General features: G+C 42.2%; 1 protein-coding gene across 2 annotated transcripts; it reads right to left on the bottom strand.

Moving 5' to 3' along the window:
* Positions 1-7,881: 7,881 nt before the first annotated feature.
* On the bottom strand, positions 7,882-14,057 carry LOC105905571 (arrestin domain-containing protein 4). 2 transcript variants are annotated; one of them, XM_012833586.2, is made up of 9 exons: positions 13,866-14,057; positions 13,249-13,541; positions 12,883-12,952; positions 12,525-12,672; positions 11,416-11,518; positions 10,928-11,184; positions 10,455-10,617; positions 8,981-9,135; positions 7,882-8,873 (listed from the first exon to the last, which is right to left on the bottom strand). In XM_012833586.2, the coding sequence occupies exons 2-9, from the start codon at positions 13,526-13,528 to the stop codon at positions 8,841-8,843; spliced, it is 1,209 nt and encodes a 402-aa protein (XP_012689040.1). In that variant the 5' UTR covers positions 13,529-13,541; positions 13,866-14,057; the 3' UTR covers positions 7,882-8,840. The 2 variants fall into 2 exon arrangements, with proteins under 2 accessions (XP_012689040.1, XP_031420291.1); XM_031564431.2 differs by lacking the exon at positions 13,866-14,057 and adding an exon at positions 13,734-13,847.
* Positions 14,058-17,403: the final 3,346 nt, after the last annotated feature.

The raw sequence follows: 17,403 nt of genomic DNA, 5'->3' as shown, positions 1-17,403 counted from the left end.
GGGTGGGGATCTCAAAAAGCCAAAATCCATCAAACTAACGAATGAACTGCTCCTTATCCTCATGAATCTCAAAGCTGTGGAAGCATTAAATCAGTGGTGACCCATTCTATGGGCTTTTTGGGCAACTGGTGTGATATTAATATGAGCAAGCCTGAGGAAATCTGGAGCAGGAAATTACAGCATGAAAGAAGGCACTGGCAGATGCTGCGGGTCTTTGCCGGAGGTCAGCCATTAACGGCGAGGCAGTGGTCCCAGGTTAAGCTGCCCTGTGAGAAGGTGTTTCCCATAAAAAAACACGGCAGGGTTGATAAAGAGGTGCACACAAAGGTATTTAATGAGGATGAAAACGCGTTCTCCCACAAGGATGAACCCACTCTAATGAGTTCCCCTCCCCAATCCAGCCAGGAGATTTACCACTGTAATCCTGACAAGGTATGACTTTGAGGAGGAGGAGGGGGGGGCGGGGGGCGGGGAGAGAAAAAGGATTAAATCAAATATTTGGGTCTTTAAACTTTTCCAAAGAGGCTGAATTGTTTGAAGGATTCTAGGTATAGCCAATCAAGTTATGAAATAAATGCACATCTCTGTGTTGGCCAAGTCTGAATGATCACAACATGGACAGTGTATGAAGGTGTATACATTTGGGGGGACAAAAGTTTCTATAGCATACAGATATGCTACATGTTATATTGGCATTTTAACATCTGGTATTGTATCCACTATTTACCCAAACATATTGTATCCCTGCCTTTCAAAGACAGAAACACAATCATTATCAGTTGAAAAGTAGGCATTGACTTATGGAACAAAGCTTTTACATATTTTGAGTGCACTCAGATCTATTTGTTGGGGATCCCAAGGGCCAGTAGATGGCAGACTTGTCTCAGTCTATGATGACTAAACAGGTGCACATCATACCTTCCCCAAAATGTGGCTAATAAGATTTGTTTTCTAACAACTGCCAGCTATTATGTAATGTAATGTGAGTTGTCAGTTCTATGCAGAAAGTTCAACAACAAAACACTACAATTTAATTTGATGTTGTGTTGATGCCGTTATTAGTGTTTGCTTTAAGCAAATGTGGCATCTAGCATCACTTGCAAAACAGTGTGATGTGGTGCCTGCTGAACTACATGACCGCAGTTCTCTCGACACACACACACACACACACACACACATTGCACAGTCACACACTTCCTTTCAATCCCTCTGAATATCCAAATTTTCTTTGGGTGACATCCCTCACTAACGAAGAGAATCATGGGCTGATCCCCACACCACAGAAGAGACGGAGCACGCATCAGCTCTCTTGCATCTTCACGTGTGTTAGTGTACATACACCCTGCTTTTCCCCACGTCCTGCCAGTCACGCTTTATTGTGACCAGCCAGGCAGAACAGCGTCCGCGAGACCCAGCCAGCGTGGGGTGTCGGCAAGACACTTGGTTGCATTTACATGAGGTGCCTGCAGCAAAGCGGGGACCGCTGAGGATGATGGGACACGGTACATTGGGCACATAATGAGTGGCAAGGCTGAGTGTTGTCCTTAAGCGGGACATTTTGAATTGGGTGGGTGGGGTGGGGGGGGTGGGGGGGTTCTGTGTTACTGATGTTGCCTGTCCTCATGTGTTGAAACAACGCCTGCTGTCAGGACTGAGAAATAGGATGGTATGAGAATCACTGGGCTTTGGTTGGTGGAGGTGCCATACCCATGGTCATATTAAGTCCCCACTGGAGCAGAAAGAAACTGTCACACTCGGGTGAGCTCTCCGTGAATAAAATGTGCCAACGGTGAGGCCCTGTTCTTTGCATGTTTTCGCCCACAGCACAGATCTGGAAGACTCCATGTGAGTCAGTTGATTGCAATGATGTTCATATTCCCGTGGTCATGTCCTCATAAACCACACATATGTGTCATCTTTTTTTTTTAACCCAGACCTCACCTCATTACAGCAAACAACAGCGTAAACTTGTATGGGAGAGATCAAGGAGTCACCGCTAGGTCAGCAGATGTACTACATGTGTTTTTTTTTTCACTCTGCATTTTTCAGTGAACAGCTGACAAGCGGGCAAACACAATGTTATCCTGCGTTTCCCCAGTCCGCTCTCATCTCCTCCGTGCCAGTGATTTCAACTGATTTGACATTTTGTGGCGCTCTGTGGACTGGAATGGAATGTGGTGGTCTCTTTGTGTGTGTGTGTGTGTGTGTGTGTTTTCTCCTTGTCCTATCTTTAGGTCTATTTCTTTTCTGCCTTTTTTTTCCTTTTCACTCTCAACAAGAGTCCATTTTGGGAGATAACAGCTAGTCCTGAAACAGCCACATGCTAAATAATTCACAATGGTAATAAATATTGCACATTCACTGCAACTAAGAAAAAAGTAAATATGAGGAGGGGGATATCTCACTCAATATTTTAATAAATCAAGTTTGAATACCTGGTATTCAATGGGCTTATGAAGTCTTCATTTCCTGTCCTTACCCAACATCATTATTGTCCTTGAAGATAAATTGACCAAGTAGCTCTTCCTCTCTTTATCTGAATTGTTGGGACATTCCTAGTGTCATTTCAACAAACTGAGAACACTTCCTGTTAAAAATTGCAATCGTGTCCAAGGCTGTCCGAGTATAGTGGGTTTCCTTAAAAACATTAACAATTGATAATAAGGTATTTTTACATTACAAGCTATACAATATAAAAAGGATTTTAGGTAAATATACTGGATAAATCAAACAAAGAGCAGGTAGCAAATATTTACTGAATGGGGTATGGTCTAGAATGCAGAGGGCTATGTAGTTACATAGCAAATATTTGGTGCTATGCTATTCTTTCTAGATAACTCAAATCACCACTTAATTGATGGGGTACGATATAGTACAATCTCACAAGATGACATCTCTTTTAGACTGGAAAGTGCTCCAGCAAGGATACCACAGTGCTCCAACATGGACAACGACACTGGAAATCCATTGTGCTGCAGTTTGATATAGGTAACAGAGCAAGACTCAAAATGACAACAAAATCAACTATAAAAGTCCAAGGCAAGGGTGCTTAAGGAAATATTACTTCAAAAACATACAAAGCAATTCTACATACTTTACACCCACCTCCATTCAAACTCACTGTGTTATGATATAGCATACGCTACTGCAACCCTTGCCAGTATTGGAAATGTCGGTGTATATGTTAATCATAAAAAGGTCAAAGCAGTCAAGTTTTTTTAACACTTGGCAAAATACTCCTACTACTACTGATTTAAATCAGATTAAATGGCCACTACTCCCTACCATGGCTACTACTGCCCGCTAACAACTGCTAGAACATGGGTTTGATTCCTAATGAGTACATTTACATTTAGCAGACGCTTTTATCCAAAGCGACTTACATATGTGCGACTTACAATGTATACACATTTTACATTTACACTGATGGCACACTGCACATCAGGAGCAATTAGGGGTTCAGTGTCTTGCTCAAGGACGCTTCGACAGGGAATCGAACTAGCAACCTTCTGATTACTAAACGACTTCTCTACCACTGTACCACTGTCGCCCCATAGTACACATGCATACATTTAAAAGTATTGTAAGTTTTTCGCTGCCTAGCCAAGTTCGCCTAAATGAGATGTGTGCTCGCAGACAAACTTTGTTGGACATGGTTGAGTAGGTCAAGCGGCACTCTGAAAACAGACAAACCCATGTGGGATGACAGCAAGCTTTCAGCTTAGTAAACAGAGATATAACGAGCTTTCCATGATCACTGCCAAATTCTCAAGCCTGGATAGGAAGCAGAAGTGCTTGCAGATAAACAGACGTGGGCAGAGCTGGGAATTAGCACTGCATCAATTAATCACTGACTTCAATATACACAAGGACACATAGCAAAACTGACCTTCTCTGACACTCTCAAGGTCTTAGCTGATAAGTGAGCAGAAACACATAAACTGTTATTCATGCTTTTTCAAGGCTACAAAAACATTGCTTGCACAGGCGAACTGGTGTGTCACTGTGCTTTGACTGCTTTGCTTACACAGAGACATGCCGACGAGCAGACCACTTGGGACAACCTGAAGACTGATGCACAAGGTCGTCAAGGGCAAGTGTTGAAAAGGTGTAGGTGCTTTAATGGCTTCAACCTTGAAATACCCCCCTGGGGTAAAAATGTGCAATTAAACACGCAGGTTTCCTTCACAAAGACAGGAAAGTAAAAGACACCATAAAGGTGAAGTAAATATATCACCCAGGAGGATATTAGGACGCATTAATTAGCCTCAAGAATTCTCCTCCTTCCTTGGTGAAATTTCATACAATAACTGTGACAGACCGTCAATACAACTAGGGATATGCTATTGGCTGCCTTGCTAAGGCTCTTTGGTGATTTTCAAAGTTATCCGGTTTCAAGGCCAGGTGGGGTGACAACTTTCTCCTTTTACTATGCATGGCATGGTGTCAGAGGTGGGAGGATGCCACGAGGCCCAGTGTCTAAATACAGTGTGTAGGACACCAGTGATGGGTGAAGTAATTTGTCTATGGGGCACCCTGTTACGATGAGGCATGCTGTGGGAGGTGCATGAAGTGTGCCTTTATGCTTGCCTAAGGGTACAGTGAGTGGTGTGATTGGACCACGTATCCAGGAGCAGGTCCTTAGTGTTCTCATCCAAGCTCCACTGATACATCACTCATTGACAGGCCTGTGCAAGTACTGATAATTATAACGCAACAGTCACTTACACACGTAGCACTCATCAATAATACATTATTAAAAATGGCATTGAACAGGGAGAGCAGACAGTCCATGGCACTGTCCATCCTTTCTTTTCCAACTGGGTTAACCGTTAGCCCTCCATGATGGATCGGCTGACATGTAAGGCTGTGATGTCTGCCCTGTGTGAGAGGTAGAGTGATTTACATGGTTGTTCACTGTCTTCTTTAGGCAACATTCTTGGTGGTAACGCTTACCATTGCAGTAACCCTTCGGCTCAATGTTCACTCTTTCTTCGAAACCGGACACTGTAAGTGGTAAAGGCACACAAGGTAATAAACAACAAGCCATTTTCTTTAACATAACTTTCTCATAATATATATTTTATTTCACACTCACCATCTAAGTAAGCATGTTTACCGATACTTCCATCTATGTTACTGATAATTTGATGTTTTTCTGAAATATATCACAATATAATGTGTTAAGTCGTTCATCAAAGTTGCTGTTTAACTTTTCAACCGTTTAAAAGCAGTTGAATATTAAGCTCTAGTTCCTCTTAGTGTGATTGGCAACTTATAAAGCCTAGCTTAACTGGTTATGTCTATTTCTGAGTGAATATCTATAGAAGGAAGGAAGTGGTCAGAATATTATGGTAAAGGCCATTGGCCCACCACAGCAGTGCTTGGTTTAGTCCATTATGAATCTAAACTTGATTTTTGTTTTAAATGCACTTGTAAAAATTTTGGAGCTCTGATAATCTGATCGTGTGCCTTAAATAAGCCATAGCCACACAGATCATCTTCTCATTTCAGCTGCTGCTTTTCAATAATGCTGACTGCATTAACACCTGGTCTAAAAGGGTACAGTGGTGTGATTGGGCCACGTATCCAGGAGCAGGTCCTTAGTGTTCTCATCCAAGCTCCACTGATACATCACTCATTGACAGGCCTGTGCAAGTACTGATAATTATAACGCAACAGTCACTTACACACGTAACACTCATCAATAATACATTATTAAAAATGGCATTGAACAGGGAGAGCAGACAGTCCATGGCATTGTCCATCCTCTTTCTTTTCCGACTGGGTTAACCGTTAGCCCTCTATGACGGATCGGCTGACATGAGGCTCTGATGTCTGTGATGAGAGGTAGAGTGATTTACATGGTTGTTTACGCCCCCCCGGCCCCTCAGGCTGTCCCTTGCTTGCATTACCAGGAGAGGCAGCTGACCACTGCTGTTAGAAATACACAGCCTGGAATAGCACCAGTGGCCTCACCTCTGAAGACCCTGAGAGGAGGAGTGAGGCTCTTATGAGTAGATTTGAGTTTTCAGTCCTCTGGAGTTTGCACCTGGCTTTACGGTATTAGTTGAAGTCATTTAGATGGAGTCACTTCTAGATGGAGCTTTTTTTGGAGCTTCGCCTCCGTGTTGTTTTCTGAATTTGGGAGTTTGTTGAACATGTGAATACTGCAAGTCAGCATTCTAAACAAAAACAAATGTGGATAATGGTGGGTCAGATTGAAAAAGCATTTTCCAGCAACCATTCAGGTTAAATAATGTGCCGATGTGTATGGTTCAGGGGGTGGAATTCAACCGATGCAGGACACAAGACCACATACAGGTACAGTGGGGAAAATAAGTATTTGAACCCCTGCCGATTTCGCAAGTTTGGCCACTTGCAAAGAAATGTGTGATCTATAATTGTAATAGTAGGTGTATTTTAACAGTGAGAAACAGAATATCAACAAAAAAATCCAGAAAACTGCATTTTATAACATTTATGACTTAATTTGCATTTGATGCAGAAAATAAGTATTTGAACCCCTAGCAAAACATGACTTAGTACTTGGTGGAATAACGCTTGTTGGCAAGCACAGACGTAAGACTTTTCTTGTAGTTGGTCACCAGGTTTACACACATCTCAGGAGGGATTTTGGTCCACTCCTCTTTGCAGATCCTCTCCAAATCCTTAAGGTTGCGTTTTCAATGGGAGGGAATGAGGGAATGAGGTTCAAGCCCAATATTCCACATTACATGGCCCCATCCATAGTCCCCTCGATGCAGTGGAGTCGTCCTGTACCCTTGGCAGAGAAAAAGCCCCAAAGTATAATGTTTCCACCTCCATGCTTGACGGTGGGGATGGTGTCATATTCAGCATTCTTCCCCCTCCAAACGCGGCAAGTCAAGTTGATGCCAAAGAGCTTGATTTTGGTCTCATCTGACCACATCCTGTCTCCCAATCCTCCTTAGAATCATTCAAGTGTTCATTGGCAAACTTCAGACGGCCCTGTACATGTGCTTCCTTGAGCAGGGGGACCTTGCGAGTTCTGCAGTACTTCAAACCATTACGGCGTAGTGTGTTGCCAATGGTTTTCTTGGTGACTGTGGTCCCAGCTGCCTTGAGATCATTCACAAGCTCTCCCTGTGTAGTTCTGGGGTTATTCTGCACCTTTCGGATGATCACCGATACCGCACAAGGGGATATCTTGCATGGAGCCCCAGACCTAGAGCGATGGACAGTTGTTTGGTGTTGCTTCCATTTATGAATAATCGCACCAATAGTTGTCTGCTTCTCACCAAGCTGCTTGCCGATGGTTTTGTAACCCATTCCAGCCTTGTGCAGGTCTACAATCTTATCTCTGACGTCCTTGGTCAACTCTTTGGTCTTGCCCATGGTGGTGAGGTTGAAGGTGTGAAGTATGATTCTTTGGACAGGTTTCTTTTATACACGCCACCAGTTGAGATCAGGTGTACCTTGTTAGGCCTAATGAGGACTAATCTGTGTGCTTCTTGGGCACATAACTGGTCATTGGGAGCCAGAATTCTTGCTGTTTGCTTGGGGGTTCAAATACTTATTTTCTCCATCAAATACATAAAGTCATAAATGTTATAAAATGCAGTTTTCTGGATTTGTTTGTTGATATTCTATTTCTCACTGTTAAAATACACCTACCATTACAATTATAGATCACACATTTCTTTGCAAGTGGCCAAACTTGCAAAATCGGCAGGGGTTCAAATACTTATTTTCCCCACTGTATACATGTGATCCTTTTAAATAAAATAGTGACATAGATTGTTCTCAAGAACATACAGTACTGGTTTACCATTCCACGTTTACCACGTTTTCTGACAGCCATGCCATTTTGAAAACATTAATGACCTAACACACATGAGCTTTTCAATTCTTGTAACAATCACTTTATTATGTTGAGGAGTAAAGGCCGCTCAATTCTTACGTACAAAAGTATAAAGTAAGAAACCCATTGGGTTCACAATGACAAATGCATGAACAACAATGTGTCATTCTATTACATTTCAACTATAAACATTATGCATGTTCTGCATACTTTGTTGATATGAATTCCAGCTTTTAAATTCATACAAGACCTTAACATGGGTCTGAATGGAGCGTTTTCCCTTTTAAAATGAGTCACAAAAACATACAGAGCTCCTGACACCTTTGAGTTCACCCACAAAACATTAAAGTGCCCTCACAGTTGTGTATGTAGTGAAAAAACAACTCCTCGGTGTGACTGATGTCTGACATTCTTCTCAGTGTTAAAGTATAGGCAATACATTCTTTGCATAAATCCAACCCAGGTTTGCTAAACTCAAGACCTGCATCAAGATGCTACATTTGGCACATAAAAGATATGACGGCAGATATTCTTTCAAGGTGCACATTGGTACCGTCCGATTAGAATTAAGGCACTGTTTACACAAGCTCATAATATAAAAAATAAAAAACCCAATCCAGATCCAGCCATCTGCAGAGATTAAGGCACTATGCTCTCCACATAAACACTTCCCTTTTTGTTCGTCCTTAGACAGTAAAGTCAGAAAACATAATGCAACACCCTCACAGCCAGGTTCACATGGAAATCACACCTCTCAAAGTTAAGTCCGGAACACTGGAAGTGTACCGTTGTGCATTTTAAAGTGCCTTATTCTAATAAATCGAATTTCCATTGTCTAATGCATTTATGTGAAATGATGATTAAGACCGTAGTACAGTGATTGCTCAGCAGGCCAAGAAGACTACACTGTGACCTTACAATCTCAGGGTTCAGGAACTGTTCATGGAAGGCACACTGTAAATATTGACTTCCAATGACCCAGTATTCAGATGCTCAATCAAACTTCGCCTTGCGGTGGGTGTGGATCCACCTGAGAAAGGAAGAGAGTAGTGGGGAGAGGGAGAGAGATAGTTAAATAAACAAGGAGTCGATGATCAATATATTTTAACCCTGTGAAGGCATGGCAAGATTACTGACCTCAGAATAAAAAGGAGGGGGTTGAAATCTGAACTCCTGGACGTAGGCGAAGGCCGGCCCCTCCAACTGCCTTTCCAGCTCCTCAGACTGGTGGGAGGAGGGTCTGTGAAGATCAAACTCTGCCTCCGTCACAACGTCTGCATAGTTAGGTGGGGCTGGATGAGGTGGATAAACAATGGAAAGGTTGGCAAGATTGAAAAAAAGCCACTTAAACAGTCTCTCCAGGATTTAGCCATTTCACAAATTCACTCAAATACAAAGATTTCCCGCAATTTTCTCTTTTACCGCAATATTTCCCCCAAAAAACCCAGTCATGGAACTTCTGCATTATTCGCGATTGATATTATCAAAATCACTGCAATTTATACTGCAATTTCTGAGAACTCCTACAGCAAATTCAACCACCTTTGACCACAACAGTCACAACAAACTCTTCAAAGATCCTGGTGGGATCGTAGTTTTTAGAAATTCCTGCAGGAGATTTAAAATCACTGCAACTTTTGCGAACTCTTGCAGCAAATTCAGGCACTTTTGGCCACAACAATCACAACAAATCCCTCGCAAGATCTTGGTGGGGCTGCTTAATAAACAGCCAAACATAATAAAACTTTAACACATTTTTTTTTTATGTGACCCAGTAGAATGAATGGAGTGCTGCAAAATCCACATCCACTCATGACAACACTCTAAGAGCATCTCATTGGAGTGAGCTTCTAATCCTTCTCTCCACCCAGACTTGCCAGAACTGTATTGCTCTCCCACCTCTGCTGAACTGTGTGCAGACAAGCGACAGAAAGCCTAATCGTGATTTACCTTTTCTCCACTAATAGGCTAATTTAGACTGCAATAGAGACTGGATCATAAAGAAGACAGTAACCCTTGTGAAACCATGTGTGGCATGAAAGCTATAAGAGGCGTCTGTGGCACAAAACCTTTACGCATGAGTGGAACTCTGGTTAACTTCAAGAAGCTCTGCCAGAGAGCAGGTTACCGCCTGACTGTTTAACTAACCCTACTCGGGCTACAAAGCCTGTAGCCTTCAACTGGTATGTGTACTCTGTAACCTAGGTTAGTGATTTCCCTTTCTTGAATAACCAGGAAGTCCATAATCAAAAACAAGACTCTTGAGACATGACACCCTGGCAGTTATGATGGATGCTGACCTGATGACCTGCCTTGTCGTGTGAACTGCACTAAGGAGGAGCCCAGAGAGGAGCCAAGTGAACTCTACAGCCTTTAAAAAGGAAATGATTCACAGAAACTGCTCACACTAACCCTATTCTACTGTAACGAGCCCATGTAAAGACCTTCACCTACTATATAAAAATAATTGGTTTCTGATATCAAAAAAATAATATATCCCCATAGGAATGTAATTTAGAGTGTGATAATGTGTGTGTGTGTGCATGTGTGTGTGCATGTGAGTGTGTGTGTGTGTGTGTGTGTGTGTGTGTGTGTGTGTGTGTGCCCTCACCTTCAGGCAGGTCTGGAAGAGCGAGTGTGAGCCAGCTCATGTCCATGCTGAACTGGCTGCTCATGCTGGAGCTGCGGCTCCCTAACCCATTGAAAGGGATGGTGCCGATCACTACGGGCAGCTCCACTTTCAGCTTCCTGGCCCCTGGGATCTGAATGATTACCTTAGCAAAGCAAGAGAGAGATAAAAATGTCAGTGTGTAATTTAATCCCCCTCTATTATCAAATATGATATAATCCCTATGGCATAAATATTTACGTCATTTTGTCCAGGACTACTAAAGGTCTGTTAAATCTGCAATTACAGCCGTCATTTTGGCATTTTGAAGAACTAGCGAGAACATGTTGTCAAGCTTCACTTGCTAAGGAGTTTCCCTGATAAACCAAACAAAATGAGATTACTGCACATGGGAACATGCCCATTTACAACAGGCCTCTGCAAGGCAGGGAGAAAGAGATAAGGAGTTCACTTACTGCGAGGGAGTAGTCCACTCTGATGATGGAGGAGTTCAGGACAGAGGGAGAGATGGGCGGGATCTTCAGTTGTTTTCCGTTCCAGACGTCGGAGCTGCCAGAGGGGACATGGTTTCCTCTCACACTCGCCACCACCTGCCTGCAGCTCCTGGTCTTCCCGCCGGCCAGGTAGGTCTGCGTCTGACAGATGACCGCTTTCGGCACGATCAGACGAGACGAGCAGTTCTCAATCTCCGCATATATGGGGATGGACTCTCCTGTGAAGATTGAGGCGAGAATGCACACACACACCGTGTTAGGTTGGAGGGCTGCCAGTCAGGTTATGGAAAAATTCATTCAGTTACGGAAAGTTTAACAACTTGGTTGAGTCAGGGTTTAATACAATGATTCATCTGATCAACAGTAATTTTATGTCACAATGGCTGCTTGTGGCTCACACTTTGTGTTGTGTAACAGTTCTAGGCAACATTCATGGTGGTTGCGCTTACCATTGCAGTAACCCTTCCGCTCGATGTTCACTCTCAGTGAGATAGGCCCAGACGTGAAAATCCAGGTGCCAATCATTTTTTCACCATTTATCGAAACCGGACACTGTAAGTGGGGCGCACAAGGTAATAAACAACATGAACAAGCCATCTTCTTAACAACACTTTCAACACGGCCTCTTTCTCATAATCTATATTTCCTTTCACACTCACCAACTAAGTAAGCATGTTTACAGATACTTCCATCTATGTAACTAACAACTTGATGTTTTTCTGAATGATATCACAATATAATGTAAGTCGTTAATCAAAGTTGCTGTTTAACTTTTCAACCGTTTAACAGCAGTTGCATATTAACAAGCTCTAGAGTTCCTCTTACTGTGATTGGCAACTTATAAAGCCTAGCTTAACTGGTTATGTCTATTTCTGAGTGAATATCTATGAAGGAAGTGGTCAGAATATTATGGTAAAGACCATTGGCCCACCACAGCAGTAGTTGGTTTAGTCCATTATGAATCCAAACTTAGTGATTTTTGTTTAAATGCACTTGTGTGAAGCACTTGTGATATTTTTGGAGCTCTGATAATCTGACCGTGTGCCTTAAATAAGACACACAAATCATCTTCTCATATCAGCTGTTGCTTTTCAATAATGCTGACAGCATTAACACCTGGTCTAAAAAAAACAGGCTTAAAGTCTCTGAGAAAATCACCTTTAAGTTAGAGTAACAAAGGTTATTGATTTAAAATATGCTGTAAAATGTTCCTAAATTACAGTTTCACACAGTTCACAAAGTTGACAACAGCTGCAGGCCTCTTAACTTGCATCTTTGTTTATCTTTTGCACTAGTCAGTGTAGGTTTATTTAAAGGTAGTTCGCAATTCTGGCAAAAGATTGTTGATGTCTGAGCTCAACAGTCAATTACATTATACCCCTGCCTGTGACAAAAGTGCCCATTTTGTCAACAACGCACACACACACACACACACACACACACACACACACACACACACACACACACACACACACACACACACACACACACACACATATATATATATATATAAAATATAATACAACACAGCAGCCATACAACATTTCCCATCTCTCACCAGCAGCAGTGGGGAATTCACATCGACATGAGCAATGACTGGGAAATCTCTGCTGACAATTTGATTGTGATATGGAGGCCTCTGCAACACAGCAGTCATCCAGTACTTTACACTTCCATACTTCCCAGAGAAAGAGGACACCAGGGGTCTGGAGTGACACAAAACAGAAGACAGAGGCTACAACACAGTAATGCAGGGCAGAGGGAAGGGCTGTTGAGAATAACCCCCTGAATGCACACATACACCAAACACAACACAGTTTATATCAAACTCTAATCAAATCAATCATTTACTGTTGACCCCTCACAAAGTCTTTATTCCCATATGATGAAGGAGCTGCTACCATACCCTTACTTACCTCGTAGGCAACTCAAATTGAAAGGGAATCTCATGGCGCCCTGCACTGAGACTGATCCAGCCTTCTGAATCTGCGTCAACAGAAGGATCCTTCATCAACAATCATGCATAACAAGACATCCAACTTTAAATGTGTCAAGAATACTGCATTTCTAGCATTATTCGGTTATAGTATAGTATAGTACAGTATGTTTGCAAGTCATTAACCAAAATCCAGACTGTTACTTCTTGTGTCTAGCAGCGGAGGGAATGTGACACAGATCATTAAGTTACTTGAGGGTTCAACAGTCAAGGAGGCAAGTGTAAATATACTAAAGGTGAAAGCCTCTGACAAGAAAACAGTGACTACAGAAGTCAAAACATATACCTGTTGGTTCAAAAATAGTCTTGGAAATTGAGAGGCATTCAATCTCCTCCTTGACATGTTGGGACAAAGGGGGTCTTGCAGATGATCGCAATGATTCTCGTTGAGGTCCATCATTCCAACAAACCTGGGCAAGTCCACTGACTTCTAGCTTGATGCCTTTGATATTTGTCACTGTAGACACTTCAACCAGAACATATCCAGATACAGCTTCGCCGGCACAGTATCCACTCTTCTGTTCATTACTCAAGAAAATGCCCAGCGTTTTCACTTTTTCCTGCATGATGAAACACTGACTATAACACAAGGGAACATAACGTACCATCAGGAAATTACACACGCAGCAAACGATAAAATCACGTTTCTGACATTGAACTGACGAGGGAATCTTTGTTAGCTAAAGAGCAATTAGCTCAGCCACACGACCTAAATAAATCAATTACGTAGCCAACACAATGGCTAGACAAAAACAATAGAAGTATACAAACCTATCATATTGTGTTTAACACATGTTGCAAAGAACCAAGTGAGTTCTAGCATGCTGTCATTTCAAAACGTTGCATGTAAGCAAGGGCTACAATCTATCAGTAGTTTAATAACTTTAGTGAGAGCTTGATTACCTTGACTCGCTGTTTTCTGGAGACTGTCTAATACTTCATGAGTAACAAATGTTTTCAAAGACATATGCCAGCTGTGCTAAATGTACTAATTGACCATAAACATGCGCGTGGATTTTCGTGAAGTTACCACAGCACATTTCCCTCATTCTGGAACACCCTCCCGCGGCCGCCACGCTGAGACAAACAGGAAATAGAATACCAAGACGCTGAGATGGTGATTGGTCAATGGCCTGAGAGCCCAACCCATGGGTTGTACATTGAACAAGAGCAGTAAAGTGATTGAATGAAACCGTGTGGATCTTCATGACGACACGAGCACATGCCCAAACGATGTGGTATTTACCAATATGCGTGATACAAACAGTTCCTCCAATCAGAGACGAGTGGTTGCACGTGAACAGCTGCGCCAGTGGCCATGGCTACTGATATGTTGTCCTACTCCACGTGGACAGCTGATGCACAAAGAGTAAACATTCGAGCGCGGTCCTAGGTTTCCATGGAGATATGGATGCATGAAGGCAGGGGGATGGCCTTGGTAAGCTAAGGTGTGTTGTGTCGATGTGATTACTAGCGTAAATGTGGACAAATGGAACTACTAAATATGTGCATAATAGTTATCACTAAAATGTTTACAAAAATGGTTCAGAATTGATAGAGTGGATATTAAACAGACACTGCACAAAATACAGAATTATCAAGAACATGCTCTCATTTTTATGATTTTATTTCTTATGGCACCAACTACGGCAATTGAACCGGAGCTATAGTTAGTGAACTATAAATACTGAATTAGATTCCGTACCAATACTTTAAATATTATCGTTCTGAAATGTTTTTTTCTTGTACTGTTGCGACGGACACATTTTCCATAGATTTTTTTCTGTATTGTTTATTTCCATTCTATAGCATTAGAGAACATGGTGTTGGTCAGTGGAGAGGGTCAAAAGAATCGTTATCACTGTGGTGAATCCTAGTGCAGCACTGAGTTGACAGAGGGGGCCATTGGGCGCTATGAGGTCCGCCCCAGAGGGAGCTCTAGCGACCGGAGGTGCCCGCGACAAGCAGTGCTCTATTGCCCCCGTGTACACTCAGTGCCCGTCTTGACATGTCAGGGGCAGCCATCACCCTCGGCACAGAGACTGCGATGCTCCAGTATTTTTTTTATTTTATTTGGTTATGTCTATTTCTGAGTGAATATCTATGAAGGAAGTGGTCAGAATATTATGGTAAAGACCATTGGCCCACCACAGCAGTAGTTGGTTTAGTCCATTATGAATCCAAACTTAGTGATTTTTGTTTAAATGCACTTGTGTGAAGCACTTGTGATATTTTTGGAGCTCTGATAATCTGACCGTGTGCCTTAAATAAGACACACAAATCATCTTCTCATATCAGCTGTTGCTTTTCAATAATGCTGACAGCATTAACACCTGGTCTAAAAAAAACAGGCTTAAAGTCTCTGAGAAAATCACCTTTAAGTTAGAGTAACAAAGGTTATTGATTTAAAATATGCTGTAAAATGTTCCTAAATTACAGTTTCACACAGTTCACAAAGTTGACAACAGCTGCAGGCCTCTTAACTTGCATCTTTGTTTATCTTTTGCACTAGTCAGTGTAGGTTTATTTAAAGGTAGTTCGCAATTCTGGCAAAAGATTGTTGATGTCTGAGCTCAACAGTCAATTACATTATACCCCTGCCTGTGACAAAAGTGCCCATTTTGTCAACAACGCACACACACACACACACTAAATATGTGCATAATAGTTATCACTAAAATGTTTACAAAAATGGTTCAGAATTGATAGAGTGGATATTAAACAGACACTGCACAAAATACAGAATTATCAAGAACATGCTCTCATTTTTATGATTTTATTTCTTATGGCACCAACTACGGCAATTGAACCGGAGCTATAGTTAGTGAACTATAAATACTGAATTAGATTCCGTACCAATACTTTAAATATTATCAGAGGGAGCTCTAGCGACCGGAGGTGCCCGCGACAAGCAGTGCTCTATTGCCCCCGTGTACACTCAGTGCCCGTCTTGACATGTCAGGGGCAGCCATCACCCTCGGCACAGAGACTGCGATGCTCCAGTATTTTTTTTATTTTAAGTTTCTGTTACTGTGAATAGTTCAGTGAGTAGAAGAAGAACTGATTTCCAAAAGGCATAAATTCAATTAAATTCAATTAAATGTTATTTATATAGCGCCAAAACAATAAAATTGTCTCAAGGCGCTTTACAGAGCCCAGTGCCTGGACCCCCTTAGAGCAAACACAATGGTGACAGGGGCAAATAAGTCCTTTTTCATCAGCTTGAGGTCGGCCGGGAGGAGATAGGAAGGGTGGGTGTGTGTGTGTGTGTGTGTGGGGGGGGGGGGGGTACACAGCATGCATGTGGGAGATGTATGTAATATATATATACAAACATCATATGGTACACGATACATACAAAAAGAAGCTTAGTGGGTATACAGTGTGCTTATAGGCTTACTGTTACAGGGGTAAGAAGTGTATAGGAACAGTAAAACATGTCGGTGGTGGCAATAATATATATTGCATATATATGTTAGCATGTCATGGGGTAGAGTAAGTGTACGGCAGTACGGTGGTGATGGGTGCATGTGGGCCGAGGGTTTCTACAGGTAGATCGGGTGGAGAGACTACGGCAGCGTCCCATAGCGAAGATAGTCTAGACTTGGAGAGGAAAAAAGAGACAGAGTGAGTGGGTAGAGTTTGGCTGTCAATATGCATAGATGAGGAGCAGTGGTGATGGGGAGCATCAGCATTTGGATCATGCTAGAGAGAAAGGATCATAAGAGAGAGAGAAATGTCAGTAGACGTCAATTTGATAAACAGATAAGGAGATACTTTTAGGTAGTAATTTAACAGTAGGTAATATGGCCATCAGTGTCAATATAGGCATTAGCAATAGGATATAAAAGGAGAGGGAGAGGCTGCCTGGGCAGGTGTATGGGAATTTTACTAGCATTTAGTTTTGTTATGTTATGTTTAGTTATGGTTGGCTGTCTGACATTGAGCATGCAGATTTTAGTTAGGATGGCAGGGATGGCAGGATACACAGCAGTGCCTAACTGGCTAAAGAGAAAGATGAAACATTTTAAGCATTTTAAGCAAGATTAGTGTGTTATTTATTTTTGTTTTGTACAGTTTTAGAGTGAAAAAGGAAGTTATAATACAGTGGTGTGGTGAACATGAAGCAGTTTTGCAACAACAGGTGTCATTAGGCCCGTGCACAGAGACGAGTGTCTTGTTAGGTCAGGCAGAATGGCCCATGCGCAGAGGTGAGTGTCTTGTAAGGTCAAGCAGAAAGTGGAAGGTGCAGGCTGGTGGAGGCAGCCAAGCATTCATGGAGGGGTCTCGGGATAGGAGATGCAGACAAGTCAAGGACAGGCGAAGCCTCCCAAAAAGTTGTAAACAGGCTCTTTGCAACATTGGCAAGGACACCAACCTGCTCTCACAAGTCACCATTGTTCTAAAATGTTTCTCCGCAACAAGTGAGCGAGAATATTCT

This window comes from Clupea harengus, chromosome 3 (genome assembly GCF_900700415.2).
Source record: "Clupea harengus chromosome 3, Ch_v2.0.2, whole genome shotgun sequence".
NCBI lineage: Eukaryota > Metazoa > Chordata > Actinopteri > Clupeiformes > Clupeidae > Clupea > Clupea harengus.
This window is presented reverse-complemented; position numbering and strand designations above follow the sequence as displayed.

Excerpts from the sequence above, each read along its gene's own strand:
- LOC105905571 (XM_012833586.2), bottom strand. The coding sequence starts at position 13,528 with ATGCAGGAAAAAGTGAAAACGCTGGGCATTTTCTTGAGTAATGAACAG. Across the intron at positions 12,953-13,248 it reads GACTATTTTTGAACCAACAG|ATTCAGAAGGCTGGATCAGT; the intron begins GTATATGTTTTG and ends CTGTTGACGCAG. Across the intron at positions 9,136-10,454 it reads TCTTCCAGACCTGCCTGAAG|CCCCACCTAACTATGCAGAC; the intron begins GTGAGGGCACAC and ends CACCTCATCCAG.